General features: G+C 44.7%; 1 protein-coding gene across 3 annotated transcripts in view; it reads left to right on the top strand.

Annotated features, from left to right (window-relative positions):
- The first annotated feature begins 976 nt into the window (after positions 1-976).
- The window catches only part of LOC129185146 (neural cell adhesion molecule 2-like), a 243,331-nt gene continuing 226,363 nt past the window's right edge, over positions 977-17,944 (top strand). For 2 of the 3 annotated variants that reach the window (XM_054781881.1, XM_054781871.1), the window contains exon 1: positions 979-1,211. In XM_054781881.1, coding sequence (XP_054637856.1) covers positions 1,082-1,211 — 130 coding nt within the window. In that variant the 5' untranslated portion in view covers positions 979-1,081. Of the gene's footprint in view, positions 1,212-17,944 lie in introns of all 3 variants that reach the window. The other variant, XM_054781890.1, reaches the window with a different exon arrangement.

Genomic DNA, 17,944 nt, shown 5'->3' with positions numbered 1-17,944 from the left:
AGCTGGAGCCTACCCCAGCTGACTTTGGGTGAGAGGCAGGGTACGCCTTGAACGGGTCACCTGTCAATCACAGTGCACATCCACACATGCGGGGTGTTTGCCCCCTTCCTGATTTTTTTTTTTTAATTTGTTTGCATTTTGCTTATATGTTTCAAATCCAACAAGTTTAAATATTAGTCAATGACAACACAACTGAACACAAAATGCAGTTTGGAGAAAAAAATCCAAAGCTACATGGCCCTGTGTGAAAAAGCTTTGGGACTCCAGCCAACCACAGTGAGAGCCATTATCCACAAATGGCCAAAACATGGAACAGTGGTGAACCTTCCCAGGAGGGGCCGGCCAACCAAAATGACCCCAAGGGCGCAGTGACGACTCATCTGAGAGGTCACAAAAGACCTAGGCCTTAAATACAGTAAGAGTGGGCGGATTTGGTGTGCCAACGCCCTCCTCCTATTGGTTCCTTACACTAAGACTGGGAGGAGTTGTGGTCTAATCTTTTTTTAAAGTGTTTTTTTCTTTAATATTTCCACTTTATGCCACTAAAAATGATGTTATTTTCCCCTGTAATATTAAGATGTTCTTCTCATAAAATTATGACTGAACTGTTTTATCTTGTATTTTTCTTGTATTTTTATTTTGACTTTATCCTTGAGAAATTACTGCTGATTTTTCCATTTTTTTTTAAAATGTTTTTCATTTTTATTTTCAGTTTTATTGTGAAATGATGTTTGTTACAATTTTCCTTGGGCCTCACTTTGGACACCCCCGATTTAGAGTCCCCAATTAATTGTGCAAGTGGTCCCAGAAGGTTATGCAGACTATCATCCCCACCTGTAGATGCACGCGCCAAGCGTCCCAGTACTTTTGCCCGTCTCGTGTTCCTAAAACTGCTCCCCACCAGTAACCGAGACTGAGTTCCCAGAGTCGATGTTGGCAGGTGAGGGACTGGCGGTGGAGGAGAGGGTGCGTCGAGCGTGCACAGTGAACGAGCGTGGCAGCGGGAGCGCGCGTAGAGGAAGGAGCGGAAGGAAGGAGTCGAATCAGACTACAGTCCCCCCCCCGCGTAGCAAGGCAGCGGATGAACGGAGCCGCGTGTGTGTCGCTCGTGTATTTTTGTTGCATTGCTTCTTTCTGGCGGCAAAGGATCCGGGCGAATATGATGATCCTACTGGCGCATCTGATGGCGGTGTTGGTGTGCGGAAGCCAAGGTAAGACGTGCTCGCGCGTGCGCGTGCACAGACGGTGTGACTTTAGTGGACAAACTTGCGTTTAACGCGACGAGCTACTGGAGACGGAATGACAGCAGGATTGTTGGAGTGGACCTTATTTTGTAGTTGCGTCACGTATTTGGAGGAGAAGGGGGCTTTCAAAAGGGATTATTCGAGGGGTCTTTTTTGTCTTTTTAAAGATGGCACAGAGTCGCCTCCTTTTAACTGTTTAATATATTACATGCACATTTTGTATGAGCCGGCGCTCAGTATCGAGTTTTTATTAGTGCAACTTTGTGTTCCAGATAGTTAATGACGACTGCAGCACTTGTCTGTGAGCCACTGCGCCTGCTCGTGCTGGACTTGCAGCCAGGAGTGGGCTTTAGAAGTTTGCAAATGCAGTGCTGGTTTTTTATACGCCGTATACGTGTGTGTGTGTGTGTGTGTGTGTGTGTGTGTGTGTGTGTGCGCCAAGCCGAGCCTCACGCACGTCTGATCAGCAGGCGTCTTAATTGCCACGTCTGGGCAGCAAGCGTGGAAAAAAACAAGAAACAAAAAGACACAGTTTAAGCTTCTTGAGAGCGACTTGCGACGTCCGCATCCGTGCAACATGTTGCCGTCTTGATCTGCGTGGGTGTTTCAATCAGCTCTCAAAATATGACTGCTTGCTTGAGATCAGCGGTTTGCAGGCCAACGACGGCAGGTGGGGGTAGAGCGCTGTAAAGTGGTGCATCCCGGCCCCCGTCAGCATTTTCATTAGGCACACCTGCACAGTCTGCTGACATCCAACACGTGCCTTTAGGAGAAGAACAAACCGTTTTCAGAGTGGTGTTCATCTGATCATGTCTTTCTAACTGTGCTTATCTATCGCATCAGAGGTCACTAGGTTGTAAGGACGGGGGCAGGGGGGGCAGCTCACAAAGACTGATACATGATTTATTATTACTGTTATTTCCCTGTGTTTTTTGCGAGTCGCACAAGAGATGCTCGTCACTTTGCTTAAAGGAAAAGTGCACTTTTTGGGGGGGGAATTTTGCCCTCCATCCATCCATTTTCTATACTGCTTCTCCTCATGAGAATCGCGGGGGCATGCCGGGGCCTATCCCAGCTGACTTCGGGTGACAGGCAGGGTACACCCTGGACTGGTCGGGGTATTTTGCCCATCATCCACAATTATGTGAGACATGAACACAAGTGCTCTTCTTGTCTGTGGATTCTAAAGCTATAAAAACTGCTAAAAAGAGGCTAAGAAGAGAGCTAAGAATGCACGTGACGGGACGCACCTATTCTGGCAAAGGCCTATTTAACGCCTTCTGGAAAAAAACCTCCAAAAACGTCCAACAAGGCCGCATTTGCATCATGTGACCTGCATATTAACCAAACTACAGGGACGTTGTTTATTATTAGGGGTTGTCCGATCAGGGTTTAGTGCTGCTGATTCCGATACCAGTCATACGATGGTTTCAGGCCACAAGCAAACGGCAACGCTGCATAGTGGAGCTGCCGCCACCGCTGTTGTGTTTTTGTTTCTGAGTTTGCAAAAAGTGAAATCTGGTGTAAGAGTTTGTCTCTAAGTGAAATCAATGCGCCCAGGAAGGGAGTTCTGGTAATGCTTCATGAAAGTACCTGTTACCGCATGCTCACAGCAACCTTGTTGGAGGTTTTTGGAGGTGATGTAATAGCGGCCTTTCTAAGTGGAATACGTGTTTCCCATTACGTGCTTTAATGACCTGATCTGTTTTTATTTCTGTAAGACACCCAGAAAAGAGAAAGACGTGTTCATGACTCACACAAGGATGGGGGATGATGGGCAAAATTCCTCCAAAAAGTGCAGTTTTCCTTTAAGGGGAAGTTGCTGAATATTTGGCCGAGCACTCGGCATCACGGAACCTGCGAATGAGCTTGACAAGGCAATGGAAACAGCAGGGGGGTCCTTACTCGACATAACAGTTTGAAATGATTAAGTAAACACTAGAGGCTAATCCTCACGCAGCAAATTTTACACTCAACAGGTAGGCAACACATACACAATGACACAGTGACCAGGGGTCTGCAACCCACGGCTCTCCGGCCTCCTTGTTGTGGCTCCTTTTGCAGGGGGACTTATTTTTTTTAACATAGAAGTGGAGGAATGTCGATTTTTAAAAGAATTGGAAATATCCGATGCACCGCAAGTCCGTGAATGCATCTACACTGCGTTCTGACCACTGATTGGATGAGCAAGGGAAGGGGGAGGGGGTCCAGTGTGCGCAATGAGACACGAAAAGTCATCTTGTTGAGTGTGCTACCCCCGCGGTAATCTATCCATAATACATGCGTCCCAAAAACGTAAATTCTGAGTGAATTGCCTTCACTGACAATGATGTTGGCTTACCCGTGTGCTGGATTTGTGGCGAGATATTAGCAAACAACAAATATAACAACGAAAGACATATTCAAAACAAGCACTCGGTTTTTTCTGAAAAGTATCCAACTGCAGATGAGCGCAAGAAAGCGATCTGGGAACTCCGGTACGACTGGAGGTTGAGCAGAGCGAACATACTTGCATACAAACATACGAGGCGTGCGTGAACGCTTCACACTCAAATACACCTGCCGGTATTTGGGCTGCACATGAGATCATGGGGAGATCACAGATGGAGAGTGCGTGAAAGAATCATTCGTTCGATAACAGAGCATCTTTTCTCCAAATTTAAAAATAAACTGGAAATGACGCTTACTTATCTCGTAGTCCGTGCTAATGAGACATCTCAAAGTTTGACCATACTAACTACTACTTTTTCAGCCTGGATTATTGGGGCATGTCTTGTCGTGTTGGCGACTTCAAACGAGCATCTGTGTGTGTGCACTGATCATGCATGTGAGTGTGCACTGATCATGCATGTGAGTGTGCACTGATCATGCATGTGTGTGTGTGCACTGATCATGCATGTGAGTGTGCACTGATCATGCATGTGAGTGTGCACTGATCATGCATGTGAGTGTGCACTGATCATGCATGTGTGTGTGCACTGATCATGCATGTGAGTGTGCACTGATCATGCATGTGAGTGTGCTTCATTCACCAATTATTTTGCTTAAAATGTTTTTAATACTTTGAACGTGCAGAAATGTACAAATGTTGAACATATGAGGATACATAATAACAAAGATACAAAGTTGGGGGGTTAAATAAATATGACCCAAACACAAAGAGCCAGTGGTTTGGTCTGCAAAATATCGGAAAAGAGGCAAACATGTTTAGATCTGCTTTCATGGATGGCTACGGAAATTAAAACATTCCACATCTGAGAAGCTGAAATTGGAGTATTTTTACACTTTTAAAGAAAAGCATGATTAATCAAATACTAAAATGTCGTCTGTTGTTAATCCATTGTTGCAGCTCTACACTGAAGTGAAAGGACACTGGCGATTTCTTATCATTTTTAAGTAAATAATAACAGGTTGTATGATTATTTCAACTGAAATTCTGGCTACTTTTACGTTCAATTTGTAAGCGCTTTTGTGTTTAAAAAAAAAGAATGGATTGCTTTTATATATAACCTTTTTACAAGCTACCCAAAGCGCGTCACAGTGAAGTGAACCCGTTACTCATTCACTCCGTAGTCACACCCTACAGATGTAGATTACAACCACCTGGGGTAGACTGACGGAAACGTGGCTGCCAATTTGCGCCTACGGCCTCTCCAACCACCACCAAACATTCATTCCCATTCGTCGCCAGTGTGGGCAGCACACCAAGTAAAACCACACCACATTATTTAGGGGGTTTAAGAATATTTTATGAAAATAAGTAGGCTCCGTGCATTTGTGTTATTTCTTCGGCGATATGCAGTGACTATGTGTTCTTCCTGCCTGCTACTTTATAACAAATACATGAACTGCATCAATTTGTTTGCTCCTGTTGATGGTTTGTGTCATGTCCACAATTTAAAGACGGCGGGATCTGTGGGCCTCTCTTTGGGAGGGGTCCTCTCTTTGGGAGGGGTCCACTGATGAACGTTGGTGCTGCCACTTTATCAAGGATCTCAAATAGTTTGTTTTTAAGGTTTCAGACTGTTGCTTTCTGACATCCACTGCAGCCACATGAACAATCAGATGTTCCACCTCTTGGTGTTTTGCCGTGTGATGGCGCTTGGATGGCTGGAAGCAGCCTTTGTGTTTATGTTCGTTAGATATGGTTCCGTCTCTGCGCCAGAGTGTCTCTGACCTTGACATTTGGCACATTTTTTCTGTCTGTCTGCCACTTTATGAGTTGATAATTGATATTATGATAACGAGGTGAGGAAGAGGAGGATGCGTTGAGTCATCTCACGTTTGATGCCCCTGAGACTTAAAGCAGACTTTTGCCCTAACTAGCATAATGCTGGAATATGTATTTTCTTTGTTGCGGTGCTCTTACGTCACCCTAAAGCAACCATTATCTCTGATATTCATGATGGCAAACGTCTCTAATTAGGTTGCCAGACAGTGGCCAGAGCTGGGGGTACATTCTAAATAAAAACTGTTCTTGAATTGAAGAGCAAAAATGAGCTATTTTTCTCCGACTGACGTTGTCGCCAACTGCGCACGTATCCGCCCTCGCCTCATGTGCTCTCAAAGTCCCAGTTTACAAACCACTCTGCAGTTTGCATCCTTGAAGGTTGATGTATGCGTCTGTTACCGACGCTTAGTACAATGAATTACATGCTTGCTTGGGCTCGCGGGGGACCCGCCAATGTGATGTTAAGTGCCATAATTAAGATATTCCGTCGTATCTCTCGAGGGGAAATGTCAGTGGCTCAGGGTTTAAAAGATTTATACCCTTGCGCCCAAGTGTCTCTCGTTGCACCCCCTGAGCCAGGGCCCGAGCATGTGTTTGAGGTTTGCTTACATCATGTAGCGCTTGCTCACACCGATGCACACAAAGGAGCAGAACCACACACGCCTCAAACGAAACCACAGAATCAGAAGGGATGAATATTTATAGAAGTCCTTTTTAGAAATCTTCATCATCGGCCGAAATGGTGTGTGCCTCGGCCCCGTAATGGGTTGTAATATTTGAGTGATTGTCCAGAGGAAGGAGTGTGTATATGGTGAAGGAATCACACCCTCGAGGCAACCACGTATAAGGAATCCATTTAAAGAACGACCCGAGTCAGCAGGCCTCTACGTTGTCCAAAGGGCAATCTCATTGGTATGGATATGCTATTTATTATCCCACATTATTTTGAAATGGTGTGTGTGTTTCTTCCCTTTTAGCAATCATTTTGTCCCCCGTGTCATGGTATGTAAAGCCCCCGGTTCCATCCTGACACCCCGATCCGAGCATTCATGGCAGAAATGGGGAAATAACTCCAAGAAATGTCTTATATTTTTTACCTGCATGTGTTCCTCTGAGCTGTAGAGCTGCTCAATTATTAAAGAGTCGTCTGTGTGACTAAAACTTGCCCAAAACGCCTTGTTTCAGCACTTCCACATGCGACACAAAGTAGTGCTTTTTTTTAAAAAATCAGTTGTTCATGGGGATTTTGGAGGTCAGTCGGCATGCGGCGCATAGAGATGTGCCTTGCTCACAGGCAGTTTCGAAGCTGTGCAGCTAACAGGATTAGCATCAAGGATTAGGAGATCCGTGTAGCAAATATTCACACTTATTTGGAAGTGGATTGTTCTTTGGCTGTGTTGGAAACGGGGCTGTGCGGTGATGGGAGTTGACATTCCAGTAGGTGCGAATTTGGCACCTTTTCAACGAGGTTTGGCACCGTAACATCGTCTGTCAACCTCTCCTCTATTCTCACTCATAAGATGTCATTGAAGTGACTAATGTCCTCCCCAGGGTGTTGGTGAAAGTACTGGATGTGCAGGAAGCCCTTGAGCTGGAAGCGGGAAGAGTTTGCACTGAGAATGGTTCCATTCCACGTGAATGTGATTGCATCTTGTTAAAGTGCATTACCAGGGATGGACTCAAACGCCGTGGAGTCGCACCGAGGCAAAATTAATAAAAGGTAATTGGATCGTGTCGAGATGGAATCAGATTAGGGCCGGAGTGATGTGATTGGAGGAGGCAGCTGCTGTGTGCCACATACGTGTGTTCAGGGTTTCACGTCTGGGTTGGTACCGGCCGAGTAAGAAACCCTTCGGCTGTTGATTTGCGTCCCATCATCCTTTCGAGCAGGTTAATGGGCCGGGCCAGGATGCCAGGAGTGGAATCAGTGGGAAGCTAATGTCTCATCTGCGTGTTTTTGTTCGTTGGTAGATTGGTGTTGGCCCGTGTGTGCACACTTTGATGTCAGTGTGTTTTAAAGCTGCAGCAATTAATCGATTACCCAACTAATCAACAGCTATTTTGCCATTCGGTTTTCATTCAAAAATGTAAATATCCTCTGATTGCAGCCTCTATTGTCTTTGTGTTCATTCACACACGTCAGCTATGACTTTGGAAAGTAGAGATTGACATTTTTGACTCTTTTCTGACATGTTGCGGACCAAACCTCGAACTGTTTGTGTTTGCGTCATATTGGTGCGGTCCGTCCAGGGCGTAACCGATTACTCGATTACAGTAATCCCGCGTTTATTGCGGTTAATTGGTTCCACACTAGTGAATCTACGCCAAGTTGGATTCTTTACTTATAAATCAAATATGTTTCTAGTTAGAGCATAAAAAGCCTTACGACCTTCTAAATATGGTTTTTAACATTACCAGAGCCCTCTAGACATGAAATAACAACCCTAAAGCCACCTTTACACTCGTTTGACCTAACATACTAAATAATTGAAGACATAATTTAAGAAATAAATAAGACGCATGCTCGTGTTTTTTGCTATAAATGTGTTCCTGTTCCAGTGCTGGGAGAGCAGAGCAGAGTAGCGGCCAGACAGGAAGTGATGTCAGGGGGGTTCAGAGTTGAGTTTTAGCTTGCCGTGGGTCACAGCAACAGCCCGTGTTTTTATAAGGGATTGTTGTAAGATCATCCAAACCTGCAATAAAAGCCGCCTGTTCCGGCAATCAAGTCTGGTGCTTGTGTATCTCACCAAACATTACAGTAACATTACTGACACCTAGTGACCAGTCCAGCGCACAACACATCATTCACAGCGTCTTTGAATGCGTCTTCTGAATGCCTTATATTTGTAATTGAGTTCATTTAGCTGTTTTTATGCTTGAAAATACGTATCATTTGCTTAAATATGCATATTTTTTACTCAGAATAGGCCGTATTCAGTGAACCAGTGAAATTCGAAGCGCAAAGTGATTTCTGTGATCGAAACAAGCTTCAGATTAATCGAGTAAGTTGCAGCCCTAATGTGTTCTGTGTTCTGTGTGTGTGGGACAAATACTAGAATTGAAGCTGGAGATGTAGGTCAGTGCTTCTGATCGTGTTTCGTCCAGCAGGGAAGGCCTCGCTGGCCCTGACCCCCACCCCTGCCACTGCATTATATGTAACATTAAGCTTCTGGAATGACCTTCTCACTGCCCTGACCTCAACTCTAATGAACATTTGTGGACGATGATTAAAAGCTGGGTCCGTGCCAGGAAATCAGCCAACTTAAATGAACTCTACCAATTCTGCCACGAAGAGGGGTCAAACTTCCATATCCAGGTGGAGGTGGACCTCGGTGTGGGACAATGAACCAAGTATTATGTTTTTTTTATACTTTGTATGATCATTCCACCCTAGAAGAGAATGGTTTAAATAACTTCTCTGTACCTCTGACAGTAGCTTCTAGGGTTGTGAATGATAAACCCATGCGACCGGATATCCGGTCGAGTGATTTAGTAGAAGCCTCCTGTATCGAAAAGAATCAGCTATAAGCTTTAGATGAATCGATTGTGGAGACATGCACCAGGTATTGCGAGGGAAGCAGTTGGTTGACCGAGTCTTATAAACAACGCGAGAGCCTGGGCTGCGCATGCTCCACAGGTTGCCAAGATGAGTATGGATGTAAATAGTAGCAGGCGCTAGCTCTTAGGTATTTTCTGCCTAAATTAAGCATTTTCAAGCATACAAAATGGCTAAATAAACTGAAATACAAAAATAAGGCATCCATTAAAAGACGCTGACGTGGTATTCTGCACTAGTCACTTGGTGCCAGTAATGTTACTGTTTTACGTTTTCATTATAGGTAAAAATCCGATACAGATTTCCACCGATATCACATTTTTATGCCAATATTGGGCTGATAATATTGCTGAGCCGATATTGTCGGACATCCCTACATAAAATATCATGTCTAAAATATCAGACATATTTCGAGTAATTTCACACTTTTTTGTACAATGTAAATGGTCATGACAATAGAGAAATGAAAGAAGGTGTGTCCAATCCTGTGGCCTGTACTGTATCTACTATATTTGGTCATAAAAGTGTAAAGGTGAATTATAGGGGTGTAATGTCTGTCCTAGAAAACCCACATTTAGAAGGTCGCAAACAGGTTTTCTTGCTCTTACTGTGAAAATATTCTCTTGAATGCTATTTTGCAGAAATTCACTCATCGTGGTCGGGTCTGGAACCAATGAACCGCGATAAATGAGGGACTACTATCCTGTCGCTATTCACTATTCCGCTATTGACGGGCGGTCCCAGAACACAAGCCTGTGAATATTGGTAGAGACTGTATCTGATGGGTATTGGACATGGAAAAAGTGGCGTTGAGCCCTTCCCTGTCTAATCCCACTTATCCTCAAGTCACAGTTTCTGCATTGGTCACAGTGTCGCCTTTTCAAATAACGAACTGGGCTTGGACGTCCAACCAGAGAGGCTGGCGTGTCTTGAATTAGTGGAGCATACCAAGGAACGTGAAATGATGATGGATGGATGACAGGTAAAGGAAGTCACATGACAGACTAATGAATGTGCTGGCGGAAAAGAGCAAGTAATGAGGAAGAGGCTGCTATTGACAACCACAAAGCCTCATTTTTATCCCCTCATTGTGCTAATCGGTGAAAATGGAAGAGAGGGAGAAGGTTGATTAAACACAATTTTAGCCTGAAGACATTTGCTGGAGCTTAGCAATAGAATGCATTGTGTTTTCTTTCAGCCACAGTAAGATCCCTTCATTACATTACGTCCTGGAGAGCTCAAAAGTACACAATATCCTCGCATCACGTGTGTTTTATAAGCACTCTTTTTATGAGCAAATGTATGCAATTGACTCGCTCAAGATCGATCTGGCTGCCGGTCGCACGTACGCAGCGCAGCAGCAGTCGTTGTAAACAAGAGCAAAGATCATCTGCCCGATGCTGGCTGACTTGGCCGGATGAGTTCTCCTCGGAAATGAAATGAGAGACCATCGTGCAAAGAGATCTCTGCTTCCTTGCGTGGTCGCCAATATCCTCGCTTATGGGCGGTGGTACTTGATGTGGAGTAGATGAGAGGGGAAGACGAGGTGGGGGTGGTTGCAGTGCAGCAGAGAAACTCGCACTGTGGCCAAACAGCCTTGACTCTCCTGATTGCCTTTGCGTGCCAGGAAAACTTCAAACAGAATTGCCTAATGCAATGTGGGCCAGCTTCTTTTTGTTTCTAATTTGATTTCCGCTTTTGATTTCTTCTTCTTTTCATGTGCTCACACTACACTCTGCATGATGCTCCCACTCCTCCCACACCAGAAGTCCTGTCTGCTAGGGCGGAAAGCCTTTTAAGCAGCACCGGAATCCAGCCTTTGCGGCTCTGGAAGCTCTTGTTTTCTGAGCGTTTGTGACTGTGGTCTTGGTGACGATGATGGTCAGAAAGCTTCTAGTGTGGCTTACGTGTGCTCAGTAAGGCGATGCAGGAACGCTGGAGGCGTCTTTTGAATATCCTGGTTGAGCCTTTACCGCCCACCATCCCAATAGTTCCCACAGAGCTGCTGATGGGGTTCTTCCAAACCAAACCCATCTCAGCTAAGTGCACTGGGGCACAGTCATGTTGGAAGATCCAACGTGGGAAATACATGTCTTTGCAAGACAGGAGGCGGTGTCTCGCCAACTCATGATTGATGAATTCAGAGGTGTGGCTCAATGTTCTGGCCGTACGGTATAGATATGATGGCGAGCTTGCCGACGTCCATTAAGGTATGTCTGGCCCCCAGATGCAGAGACATGAGGCGGAAAAACAGTTATACAGTAATCCTTTGTTTATCGCTGTCAACTAGTTCCAGACCCGACCATGGTTTGTGAATTTTTGCGACGTGAGGCCAAGAAATTTCAGGTGGCGAGGAATTACTGTACAGTCGTCCCTCGCTCCTTTGCAATATCGTGGTTTTTCAGAAAACACTTAATTAATTAAATAATGGCTGTTTTGTGGTCTGTTATTAGCCAAAGCATCGTGAAATGCAAGTGATGTGTAGTATTCTGGTCACTAGGTGGCAGTAATGACACAAAATTAGCTTACATTACATTACCTTAACCATGAAGTCAGCCATGGCATGTCCAACATGATGGAGTGAAAAAAAAGTTATCCTCCCATCTCGTGTGGAAGTGGTAGGTCTTTGGCTACTTAAGGTTCGAAGAAATACCTATGAGGATAAGCGGTTAGCTCGCGAGCTGGCTAGCTAGTGGCTGTCTCGATTCCCTGCTGCGTAAGAGGTTGTGCAGTGTGTTGTAAACGATGGAGTGTAAAGTGACTATAGGGTGTCATGTCATGTCATGTCATGTTAAAAAACATATATAGAAAGCCATAAACAGGTTTTAAATGGTCCAGGAAAATATTTCATTTATTAACATTGAATCCTGTCGCGGAAATTCATGCATCACAGTCGGGTCTGGAACCAGTTAACCGCTAGAAAGGGGGGAAGACTGTACAGTAGTGTCTTTAATGAAAGTCATGCAAAGTGCAAGGAAGACAACAACTCAGGGAGCAGCAGGCACCGGATGAGCGTTGTCTTGAGATGGCAAAAGGCGCCCTGAAAACCTGCGGTTCTAAAGCAAAGAACAGCAGGGGGCCGGGCTGCATGGAAGGGAAGCAGCTGGGCTACTAGAAGACGCAACAGTTAGCAAACGTCCAAACAGTAGAAGTCCGAGAATGTAAGAAAGAACTTTTTATGAGAAATTTTATGAGAATAAACTTGAGGAAAAAATGAGGAAAAAAAATGTAAAATGTAAAATGAGGAAAAATATCATTTTGTGCTGAAATAAAGAAAAAAAACGTTGTTTTAAAAGATAACAAATATTATGGGAATAAATGATAATTACAAGAAGAAAATTTACAAGAGGAAAGCCGAAATGAAATAATTGGAAAACTAGAAAACACTCGAAATGGAAAACCAGATGTAATTTACGGGAATAAAGTCTAAATATTAAGAAAACAAGTCATAATTGAATGAAGAACAAAAGTCACAATTTTACAAGAATAAACTCGTATTATTATGGGAAAAAAGGTCATTTTTAGCAGCATTTCTCCTTCATTACAAGGGTGAAATGCACTTTTTCTTGAGCTACATATACTGTCGCTTCTTAGCATATCTATTTGTGTTGGTTTACAAAATATGAAAGTGGCCCTTGCATCCTTTCACTTTTCGTTATGTGGCCCTTGCTGGAAAAAGTTTGGACCCCCCGTGTTAGACAGTATGCACCTAGTTGACCTTCATCCGTGCTGTGCCTTACAAACAAAGTTACTGACGCGATGATAGCAAGCTGCAAACAGCATGTGGAGAAATGATGCTGAGCGTCCCCTCCGTCAATACGCTACGGGAGGCTGGGGGCTGCATGGCGATGGATGCTGCAGTGGACGGCGCAGCTCCCTCCCAATGGATGCGGCCTGAGCCCCAAATTAATAGAGCGCTCCCACACGATCGGGGAGTTTCATTTGGAGCCGTCACGCTACATAAAGCACCACAGAAATGAGGAGTTTACTGAGACCCCCCCCCCACTCCCACAGGAGTCCAAGAATAACCTGTACGACATGCTGCTCCCCCACCTGTGCATCCCTCCTCAGTGTGACACTCCCGGCGTCATCTCCATTCAGCCTTTACTCCTGATTGTCTTCATTTTTCGAGGGCTAAAGCGGAATTAGAAAATGAGGATTGTTGAAATCACCCCGCAACCTTTGTTTGTCGATCTATGAAATTGAAACGCACGTCAACGCTGCTTTATTTGCCACATTTTGTGTGGATCCCCTGCTGACGGCACCGTGACATTCCAAGTGACAAATAGGAAGTGTGGCGCTCAGTCCCCCCCGCTCCGCCCCCCACCCCGAGGACCGCTTTACTCTTATCATTGTATTTGCAATGGCCAAGATTAGACATGGCAACCGGCTCAGTCACGACTGCATGCCTCGTAGCGAGGATTACTACGATGACGAACCACTCAATACGCCGGACACAAAACACACGTACGATTCATGTTGTGCCACAAAGTCGACTTATTAAAAAGCTGGGAGCGATACTGGCTCACGGCAATGCCAAGAACGCAAACATACTTAGAGATAATAACCTCATCATCTTTTTGTCTGGCTTAAATCGTACGCACAATGCTGCTTTTGGGAGGAGTTCAACTCATTTAGGTTTGGTTTTCATCGGAGCTGTAATCGATGATTCATCGATGATTCATCGATTACCCAGATAATCAGCAACTATTTGGGTGTTCCATGAATCTTTTTTTTTAAAATTAAAAATGTAAACGTCATATTTTTGTATTTCCTTAGTCATCCATGAAAGCAGACCTATTTGGTCCCTCTAGGGCCGAAACTCGATTCATGGAAACAACAAGCTTAAGATTAATCGAGTGAGGAAATGACCGTTACAGCCCTCGTTTTCAGTGATACAGTGGAACGCCTTAGCTTGAAAAGGATCTGTTCTGGGATGCTGGTTGATCTCCACTTCGTTTGGATTTTCAAAAACAACTTTTCCCTTAAGGAATAGTCCATTCGATGGTCAAACTGTTGCACGGTAACATCACATGAGATTTTAAAGTGTGAATTGGTCATATCAGTGTTACCACTGCTGTAAAATGTAAAACACAGTCTACTGCTAAAGGGACTTCTGCCTCAGGATTACATTTTTTTAGGGCTGTCAAAAATAGCGTGTAAACAGTAGAAACTCCCACACTTTTTTCCTGGTTTGGCTGGTCCTGCGACTTGTACTCCAGAGCGACTTATAGAATTATTTTTTTTGCACTGACAGCCGCGAGAGGGCGCTGTAGGCATGTGTGCCAGTATCTGCTACTCCCATCACTCCTGTACCACTGGAAATGTAAACATCAACATATAAAGACAACTGAGGCCCTGTCCACATGAATACAAATGTTTTTGTCCTTAAAAACTGACCTTTTGGAAAACTTGACCAACAAAAGTTGCCATTGTGGGCTTCGCTATACTGCTGCTGCTTTGCTTGCTAAACTGCTACGACACCCACGCCAACGGCAATTGGGGACAATACCCGATTGGACCTACAGCTGGAACACTGTTGACGTTTTTTGACGGGTTTTTGTTTGGGTTTTAGCATCAAAATAGTACCTCCCATGACGTGCATTGTTATGTGGCTCATGCTAACCCCTTAGAGCACACAGAAGTGGGAAAGAAATATGCATTCATGTTTCACATAAGGGTAGTGGATGACGGCTTACTCTGATCCATTTTGCCTCCTCTTCCAGTAAAAAAAAAAAAAGGTACAAGCGGCAAAACATTAGACAGCTTATAAATTTGTAAAGATAGTAATTTTTTAAAAGATGTTACGACCCCAAAATTCAACGAACAGAAGTGCACCTGCATGTGTAGGCCTACTCTGAAATCATGGAAACACTTAACTCTGTAAGTCTTCCCGAGTGGTTCCCATATCGGTGAAAAGTGAAAACAAAAAGCAGCCAACTTTAAGATAAAAAAGTCTAGCCATGTGTTGCCAACTTGGCCATTTTCTCACTAAATCTGGCGACTTTCCAAACGCTCTTGGTGACTTATTTTCTCAAAAGCGACAAATGGAAAGAGTTTTCCTGACGCCATTGGGAGGTTTTTCTGGTATTTGGAGACGTGAAAGTGAAAGCACATATTGTTCTCAGTGGTGAGCGGCCCGCTATCCGCCTCTCCTGGAGTCATCACCACGACGATTAGCGTGTCACAGGCTCGTGCACATCGTGACAGCGCGCTTCTCGTTATGAATCATATTCATTACCATAGTAATTACAGGGTTTTATTTTACTGTGCAGTAACTTGCTTCAGACTCAACTCAAGACTCCCTCACCTGTTTGTCCCTCCCACGCAGTGAGACTCACTGCGTACGCTATCCCCCTCCCTTGCTCATCCAATCAGGAGTCAGAACGCCGTCTGACTTGCAGTGAGTCGGATAGTCCACATTCATTTTGAAAACGCACATTTCCCCTACTTTGGCATTAGAAAAAAAAATCAAATTGGCGAGGAGGCTGAAGAGCCGCATTCGGCTGCGGAGCCGCAGGTTGCCGACCCCTGCCGTGTACAACGGTGAGAGGACAAAAAATGTGACGCTCAAAGGGAAGAATGACAACATCCGACTGCAATAAAAGATAATAACAATTAATGTGTTAGATTTCAGAGCACTTTTCACGGTACCCATTAGCGTCCTGCCAAGGACACAACGACAGCGACTGGGTGGAGGGAGCGAGGATCCAACCACCAACCTTCCAGTTTCTGGACGACCTGCTCTACCTCCTGAGCCACTGCCTCACTTTTTAAGTGTCCGGGGTGGTGGGTACAGGGGGCTTCAGGTCAAATATGTTGAAGGAGCATGTGACTGTAAATGAGCTGAATGAAGCACTTCCCATAGGTGTTTTATTTCCATGGGACTGGTACGCCGCCATTTCGGAGGAAACTGCAAAAAGTAGTTCAACATGATCAGAAACAAGAGGTGGAATTCTCAGCCATTATTCCTTCCCTTTTTCGTTCGTTTGGTGACGCGGTGCCTCATCTAGCTTAACCACACTTGCAGAGACAATTTTGTTGGTTGATGAAAAACAAACAAAATGATTTCTTTCTGTTCTGCTGCTTGTTGCCAATGAAGCAACGCTGCAGGCTCATCTATTGTCTCCTGCCGCGCTAAAACATTTTGACAGTAGTTTTCCACTATTCTTCTGCGCGCTGAGGGGGAAACCACCGCAGGTGTGCGAGAGGCTGAAAGCGTTTGCCATGATAAAGCTCGGCGTGACGCTTGACCCAGACTTTGGTGGATGCCGTATCTTTTGTCCGTTGATGGATTTGCGGGATGTGACTGTGAGGCTTCAGCATCCAAGCGTTGCACGTCTGTGACAGTGGGAGGGTGCGGCCTGATGGAAAGCTCACAGGTCATCCTGCTGCTGTATGAGTGCGTAAATCAAATAGGTAGACAACGTGAATCCGAAGGAGTCAGGGGACAGAGGCTGTTTGTGAGCATTTATTCCAGTGTTTACCGAAAGGACTGCAATCTTGTCTGTGACGTAATAGTCTAATTTCCATAATTGGCAATGACGCACGTGCATGCGTTAAAAAAAACAAAAAAAACCTTTCATGATGTTTCCTGGGCTGATTTTAAAGATTATATACTCATCAGTGTCCATCTAATGTCTCACTATACCGATGAACAGATGCGTTGTAATGCACGACCAACGTCAGGTGTGGGAGGTTTTTCAGGCTTCTGATTGGCTGAAATGAACATGACAGCTGGTAAATGTGTTTTTATGACGACAGCCATTTTTATTAACACCAGAATGTGAGGGAAATGTGTGTTTCTGAAAACATCCGTGATCATGTTGACGTGGCCTGAGGGACCTGCTGCTCGTTGAGAAGCGCAATACACTCTTTCAAAAGCGTCCAATAGGACCAGGACTTCTAGGCGCTTTTAAAAAACATTTCTTAAAGACAATCTGGAGGTGTCTGGATACTCGCTAAATATAGCAACAAAGTCGCTAAGTTGGCAACACGGATCCCTCCTGCAACATCTTCTTATTCTCGGGCAGGCCAGGTGAGTATGAGGTGTGTTCAGATGGCGTCTACACTGTGTTTCAGAGTTTTTGCTTACTCTTTGAGTCTTGCTTTTCCGGGTTGAGCTGCCTGCTTCAGCAGCTGTAGTGCATTTAAAGGATGCACTGCAGCTGCAAAGCAGTCAGACGTCCAGTACATAACATTCCCTGGAATGCCTGCATCTCATTTCCCCAAATCTTGACAACCTGAGGTAGTTCAAGAGCTGAGTCGAAATCGGGGCCTCCCAGTAAGCTAGCAATTATAGTCTAATCGTAAGCTCTCAGCGGGAATCTTACTTGGGCAAGTGGTCATGTGATGGGCCGCAAGCCCTTCAGCGACATAGGGGACAGATAGTCAGTGTTCTCCGCCTGTGGAACCGCTCCAGATTTTGGGAGAATTTGCAGAAAGCTGTTGGAAGGGAAGCAATGAATGAGACATGCAAGGTCACAGATCTGCTTTCAGTAAAAAAGGGAGCCTAAACTGAAAAGTCAATGACTTGATTACACAATGTGAGCATCATCCCGCACACTAAAAACTTATCACAGCACTTATTGTCGTTGCGGCTCGGGGTGTTTGTGCAGGTCGTGTTTCTACCTCTTTAGAAACACGTGCAGAGACGCTGTCAATTTCGCTACCACATTGTTGTTGTCACACATTCTTGTGACACTTTCACCCGCTACGCTTTAATGAGGAAAATGCATACATCCTCTGATAGTGAACTTTTACCTCCTGCAATTCAATGCAACCCTCAAGAGGTTCCTGAATGGGACAAATGCAATTTGTGTGCAAGTAGATAATACATGCATCCATTTTATACTGCTGAGTCGCAGTGGCTTAGCGAGTCATCGAAGTTTGCTTTGCCGTGCGAGTTACGCC

The sequence above is a fragment of the Dunckerocampus dactyliophorus genome, chromosome 1, assembly GCF_027744805.1.
Source record: "Dunckerocampus dactyliophorus isolate RoL2022-P2 chromosome 1, RoL_Ddac_1.1, whole genome shotgun sequence".
Lineage (NCBI taxonomy): Eukaryota > Metazoa > Chordata > Actinopteri > Syngnathiformes > Syngnathidae > Dunckerocampus > Dunckerocampus dactyliophorus.
This window is presented reverse-complemented; position numbering and strand designations above follow the sequence as displayed.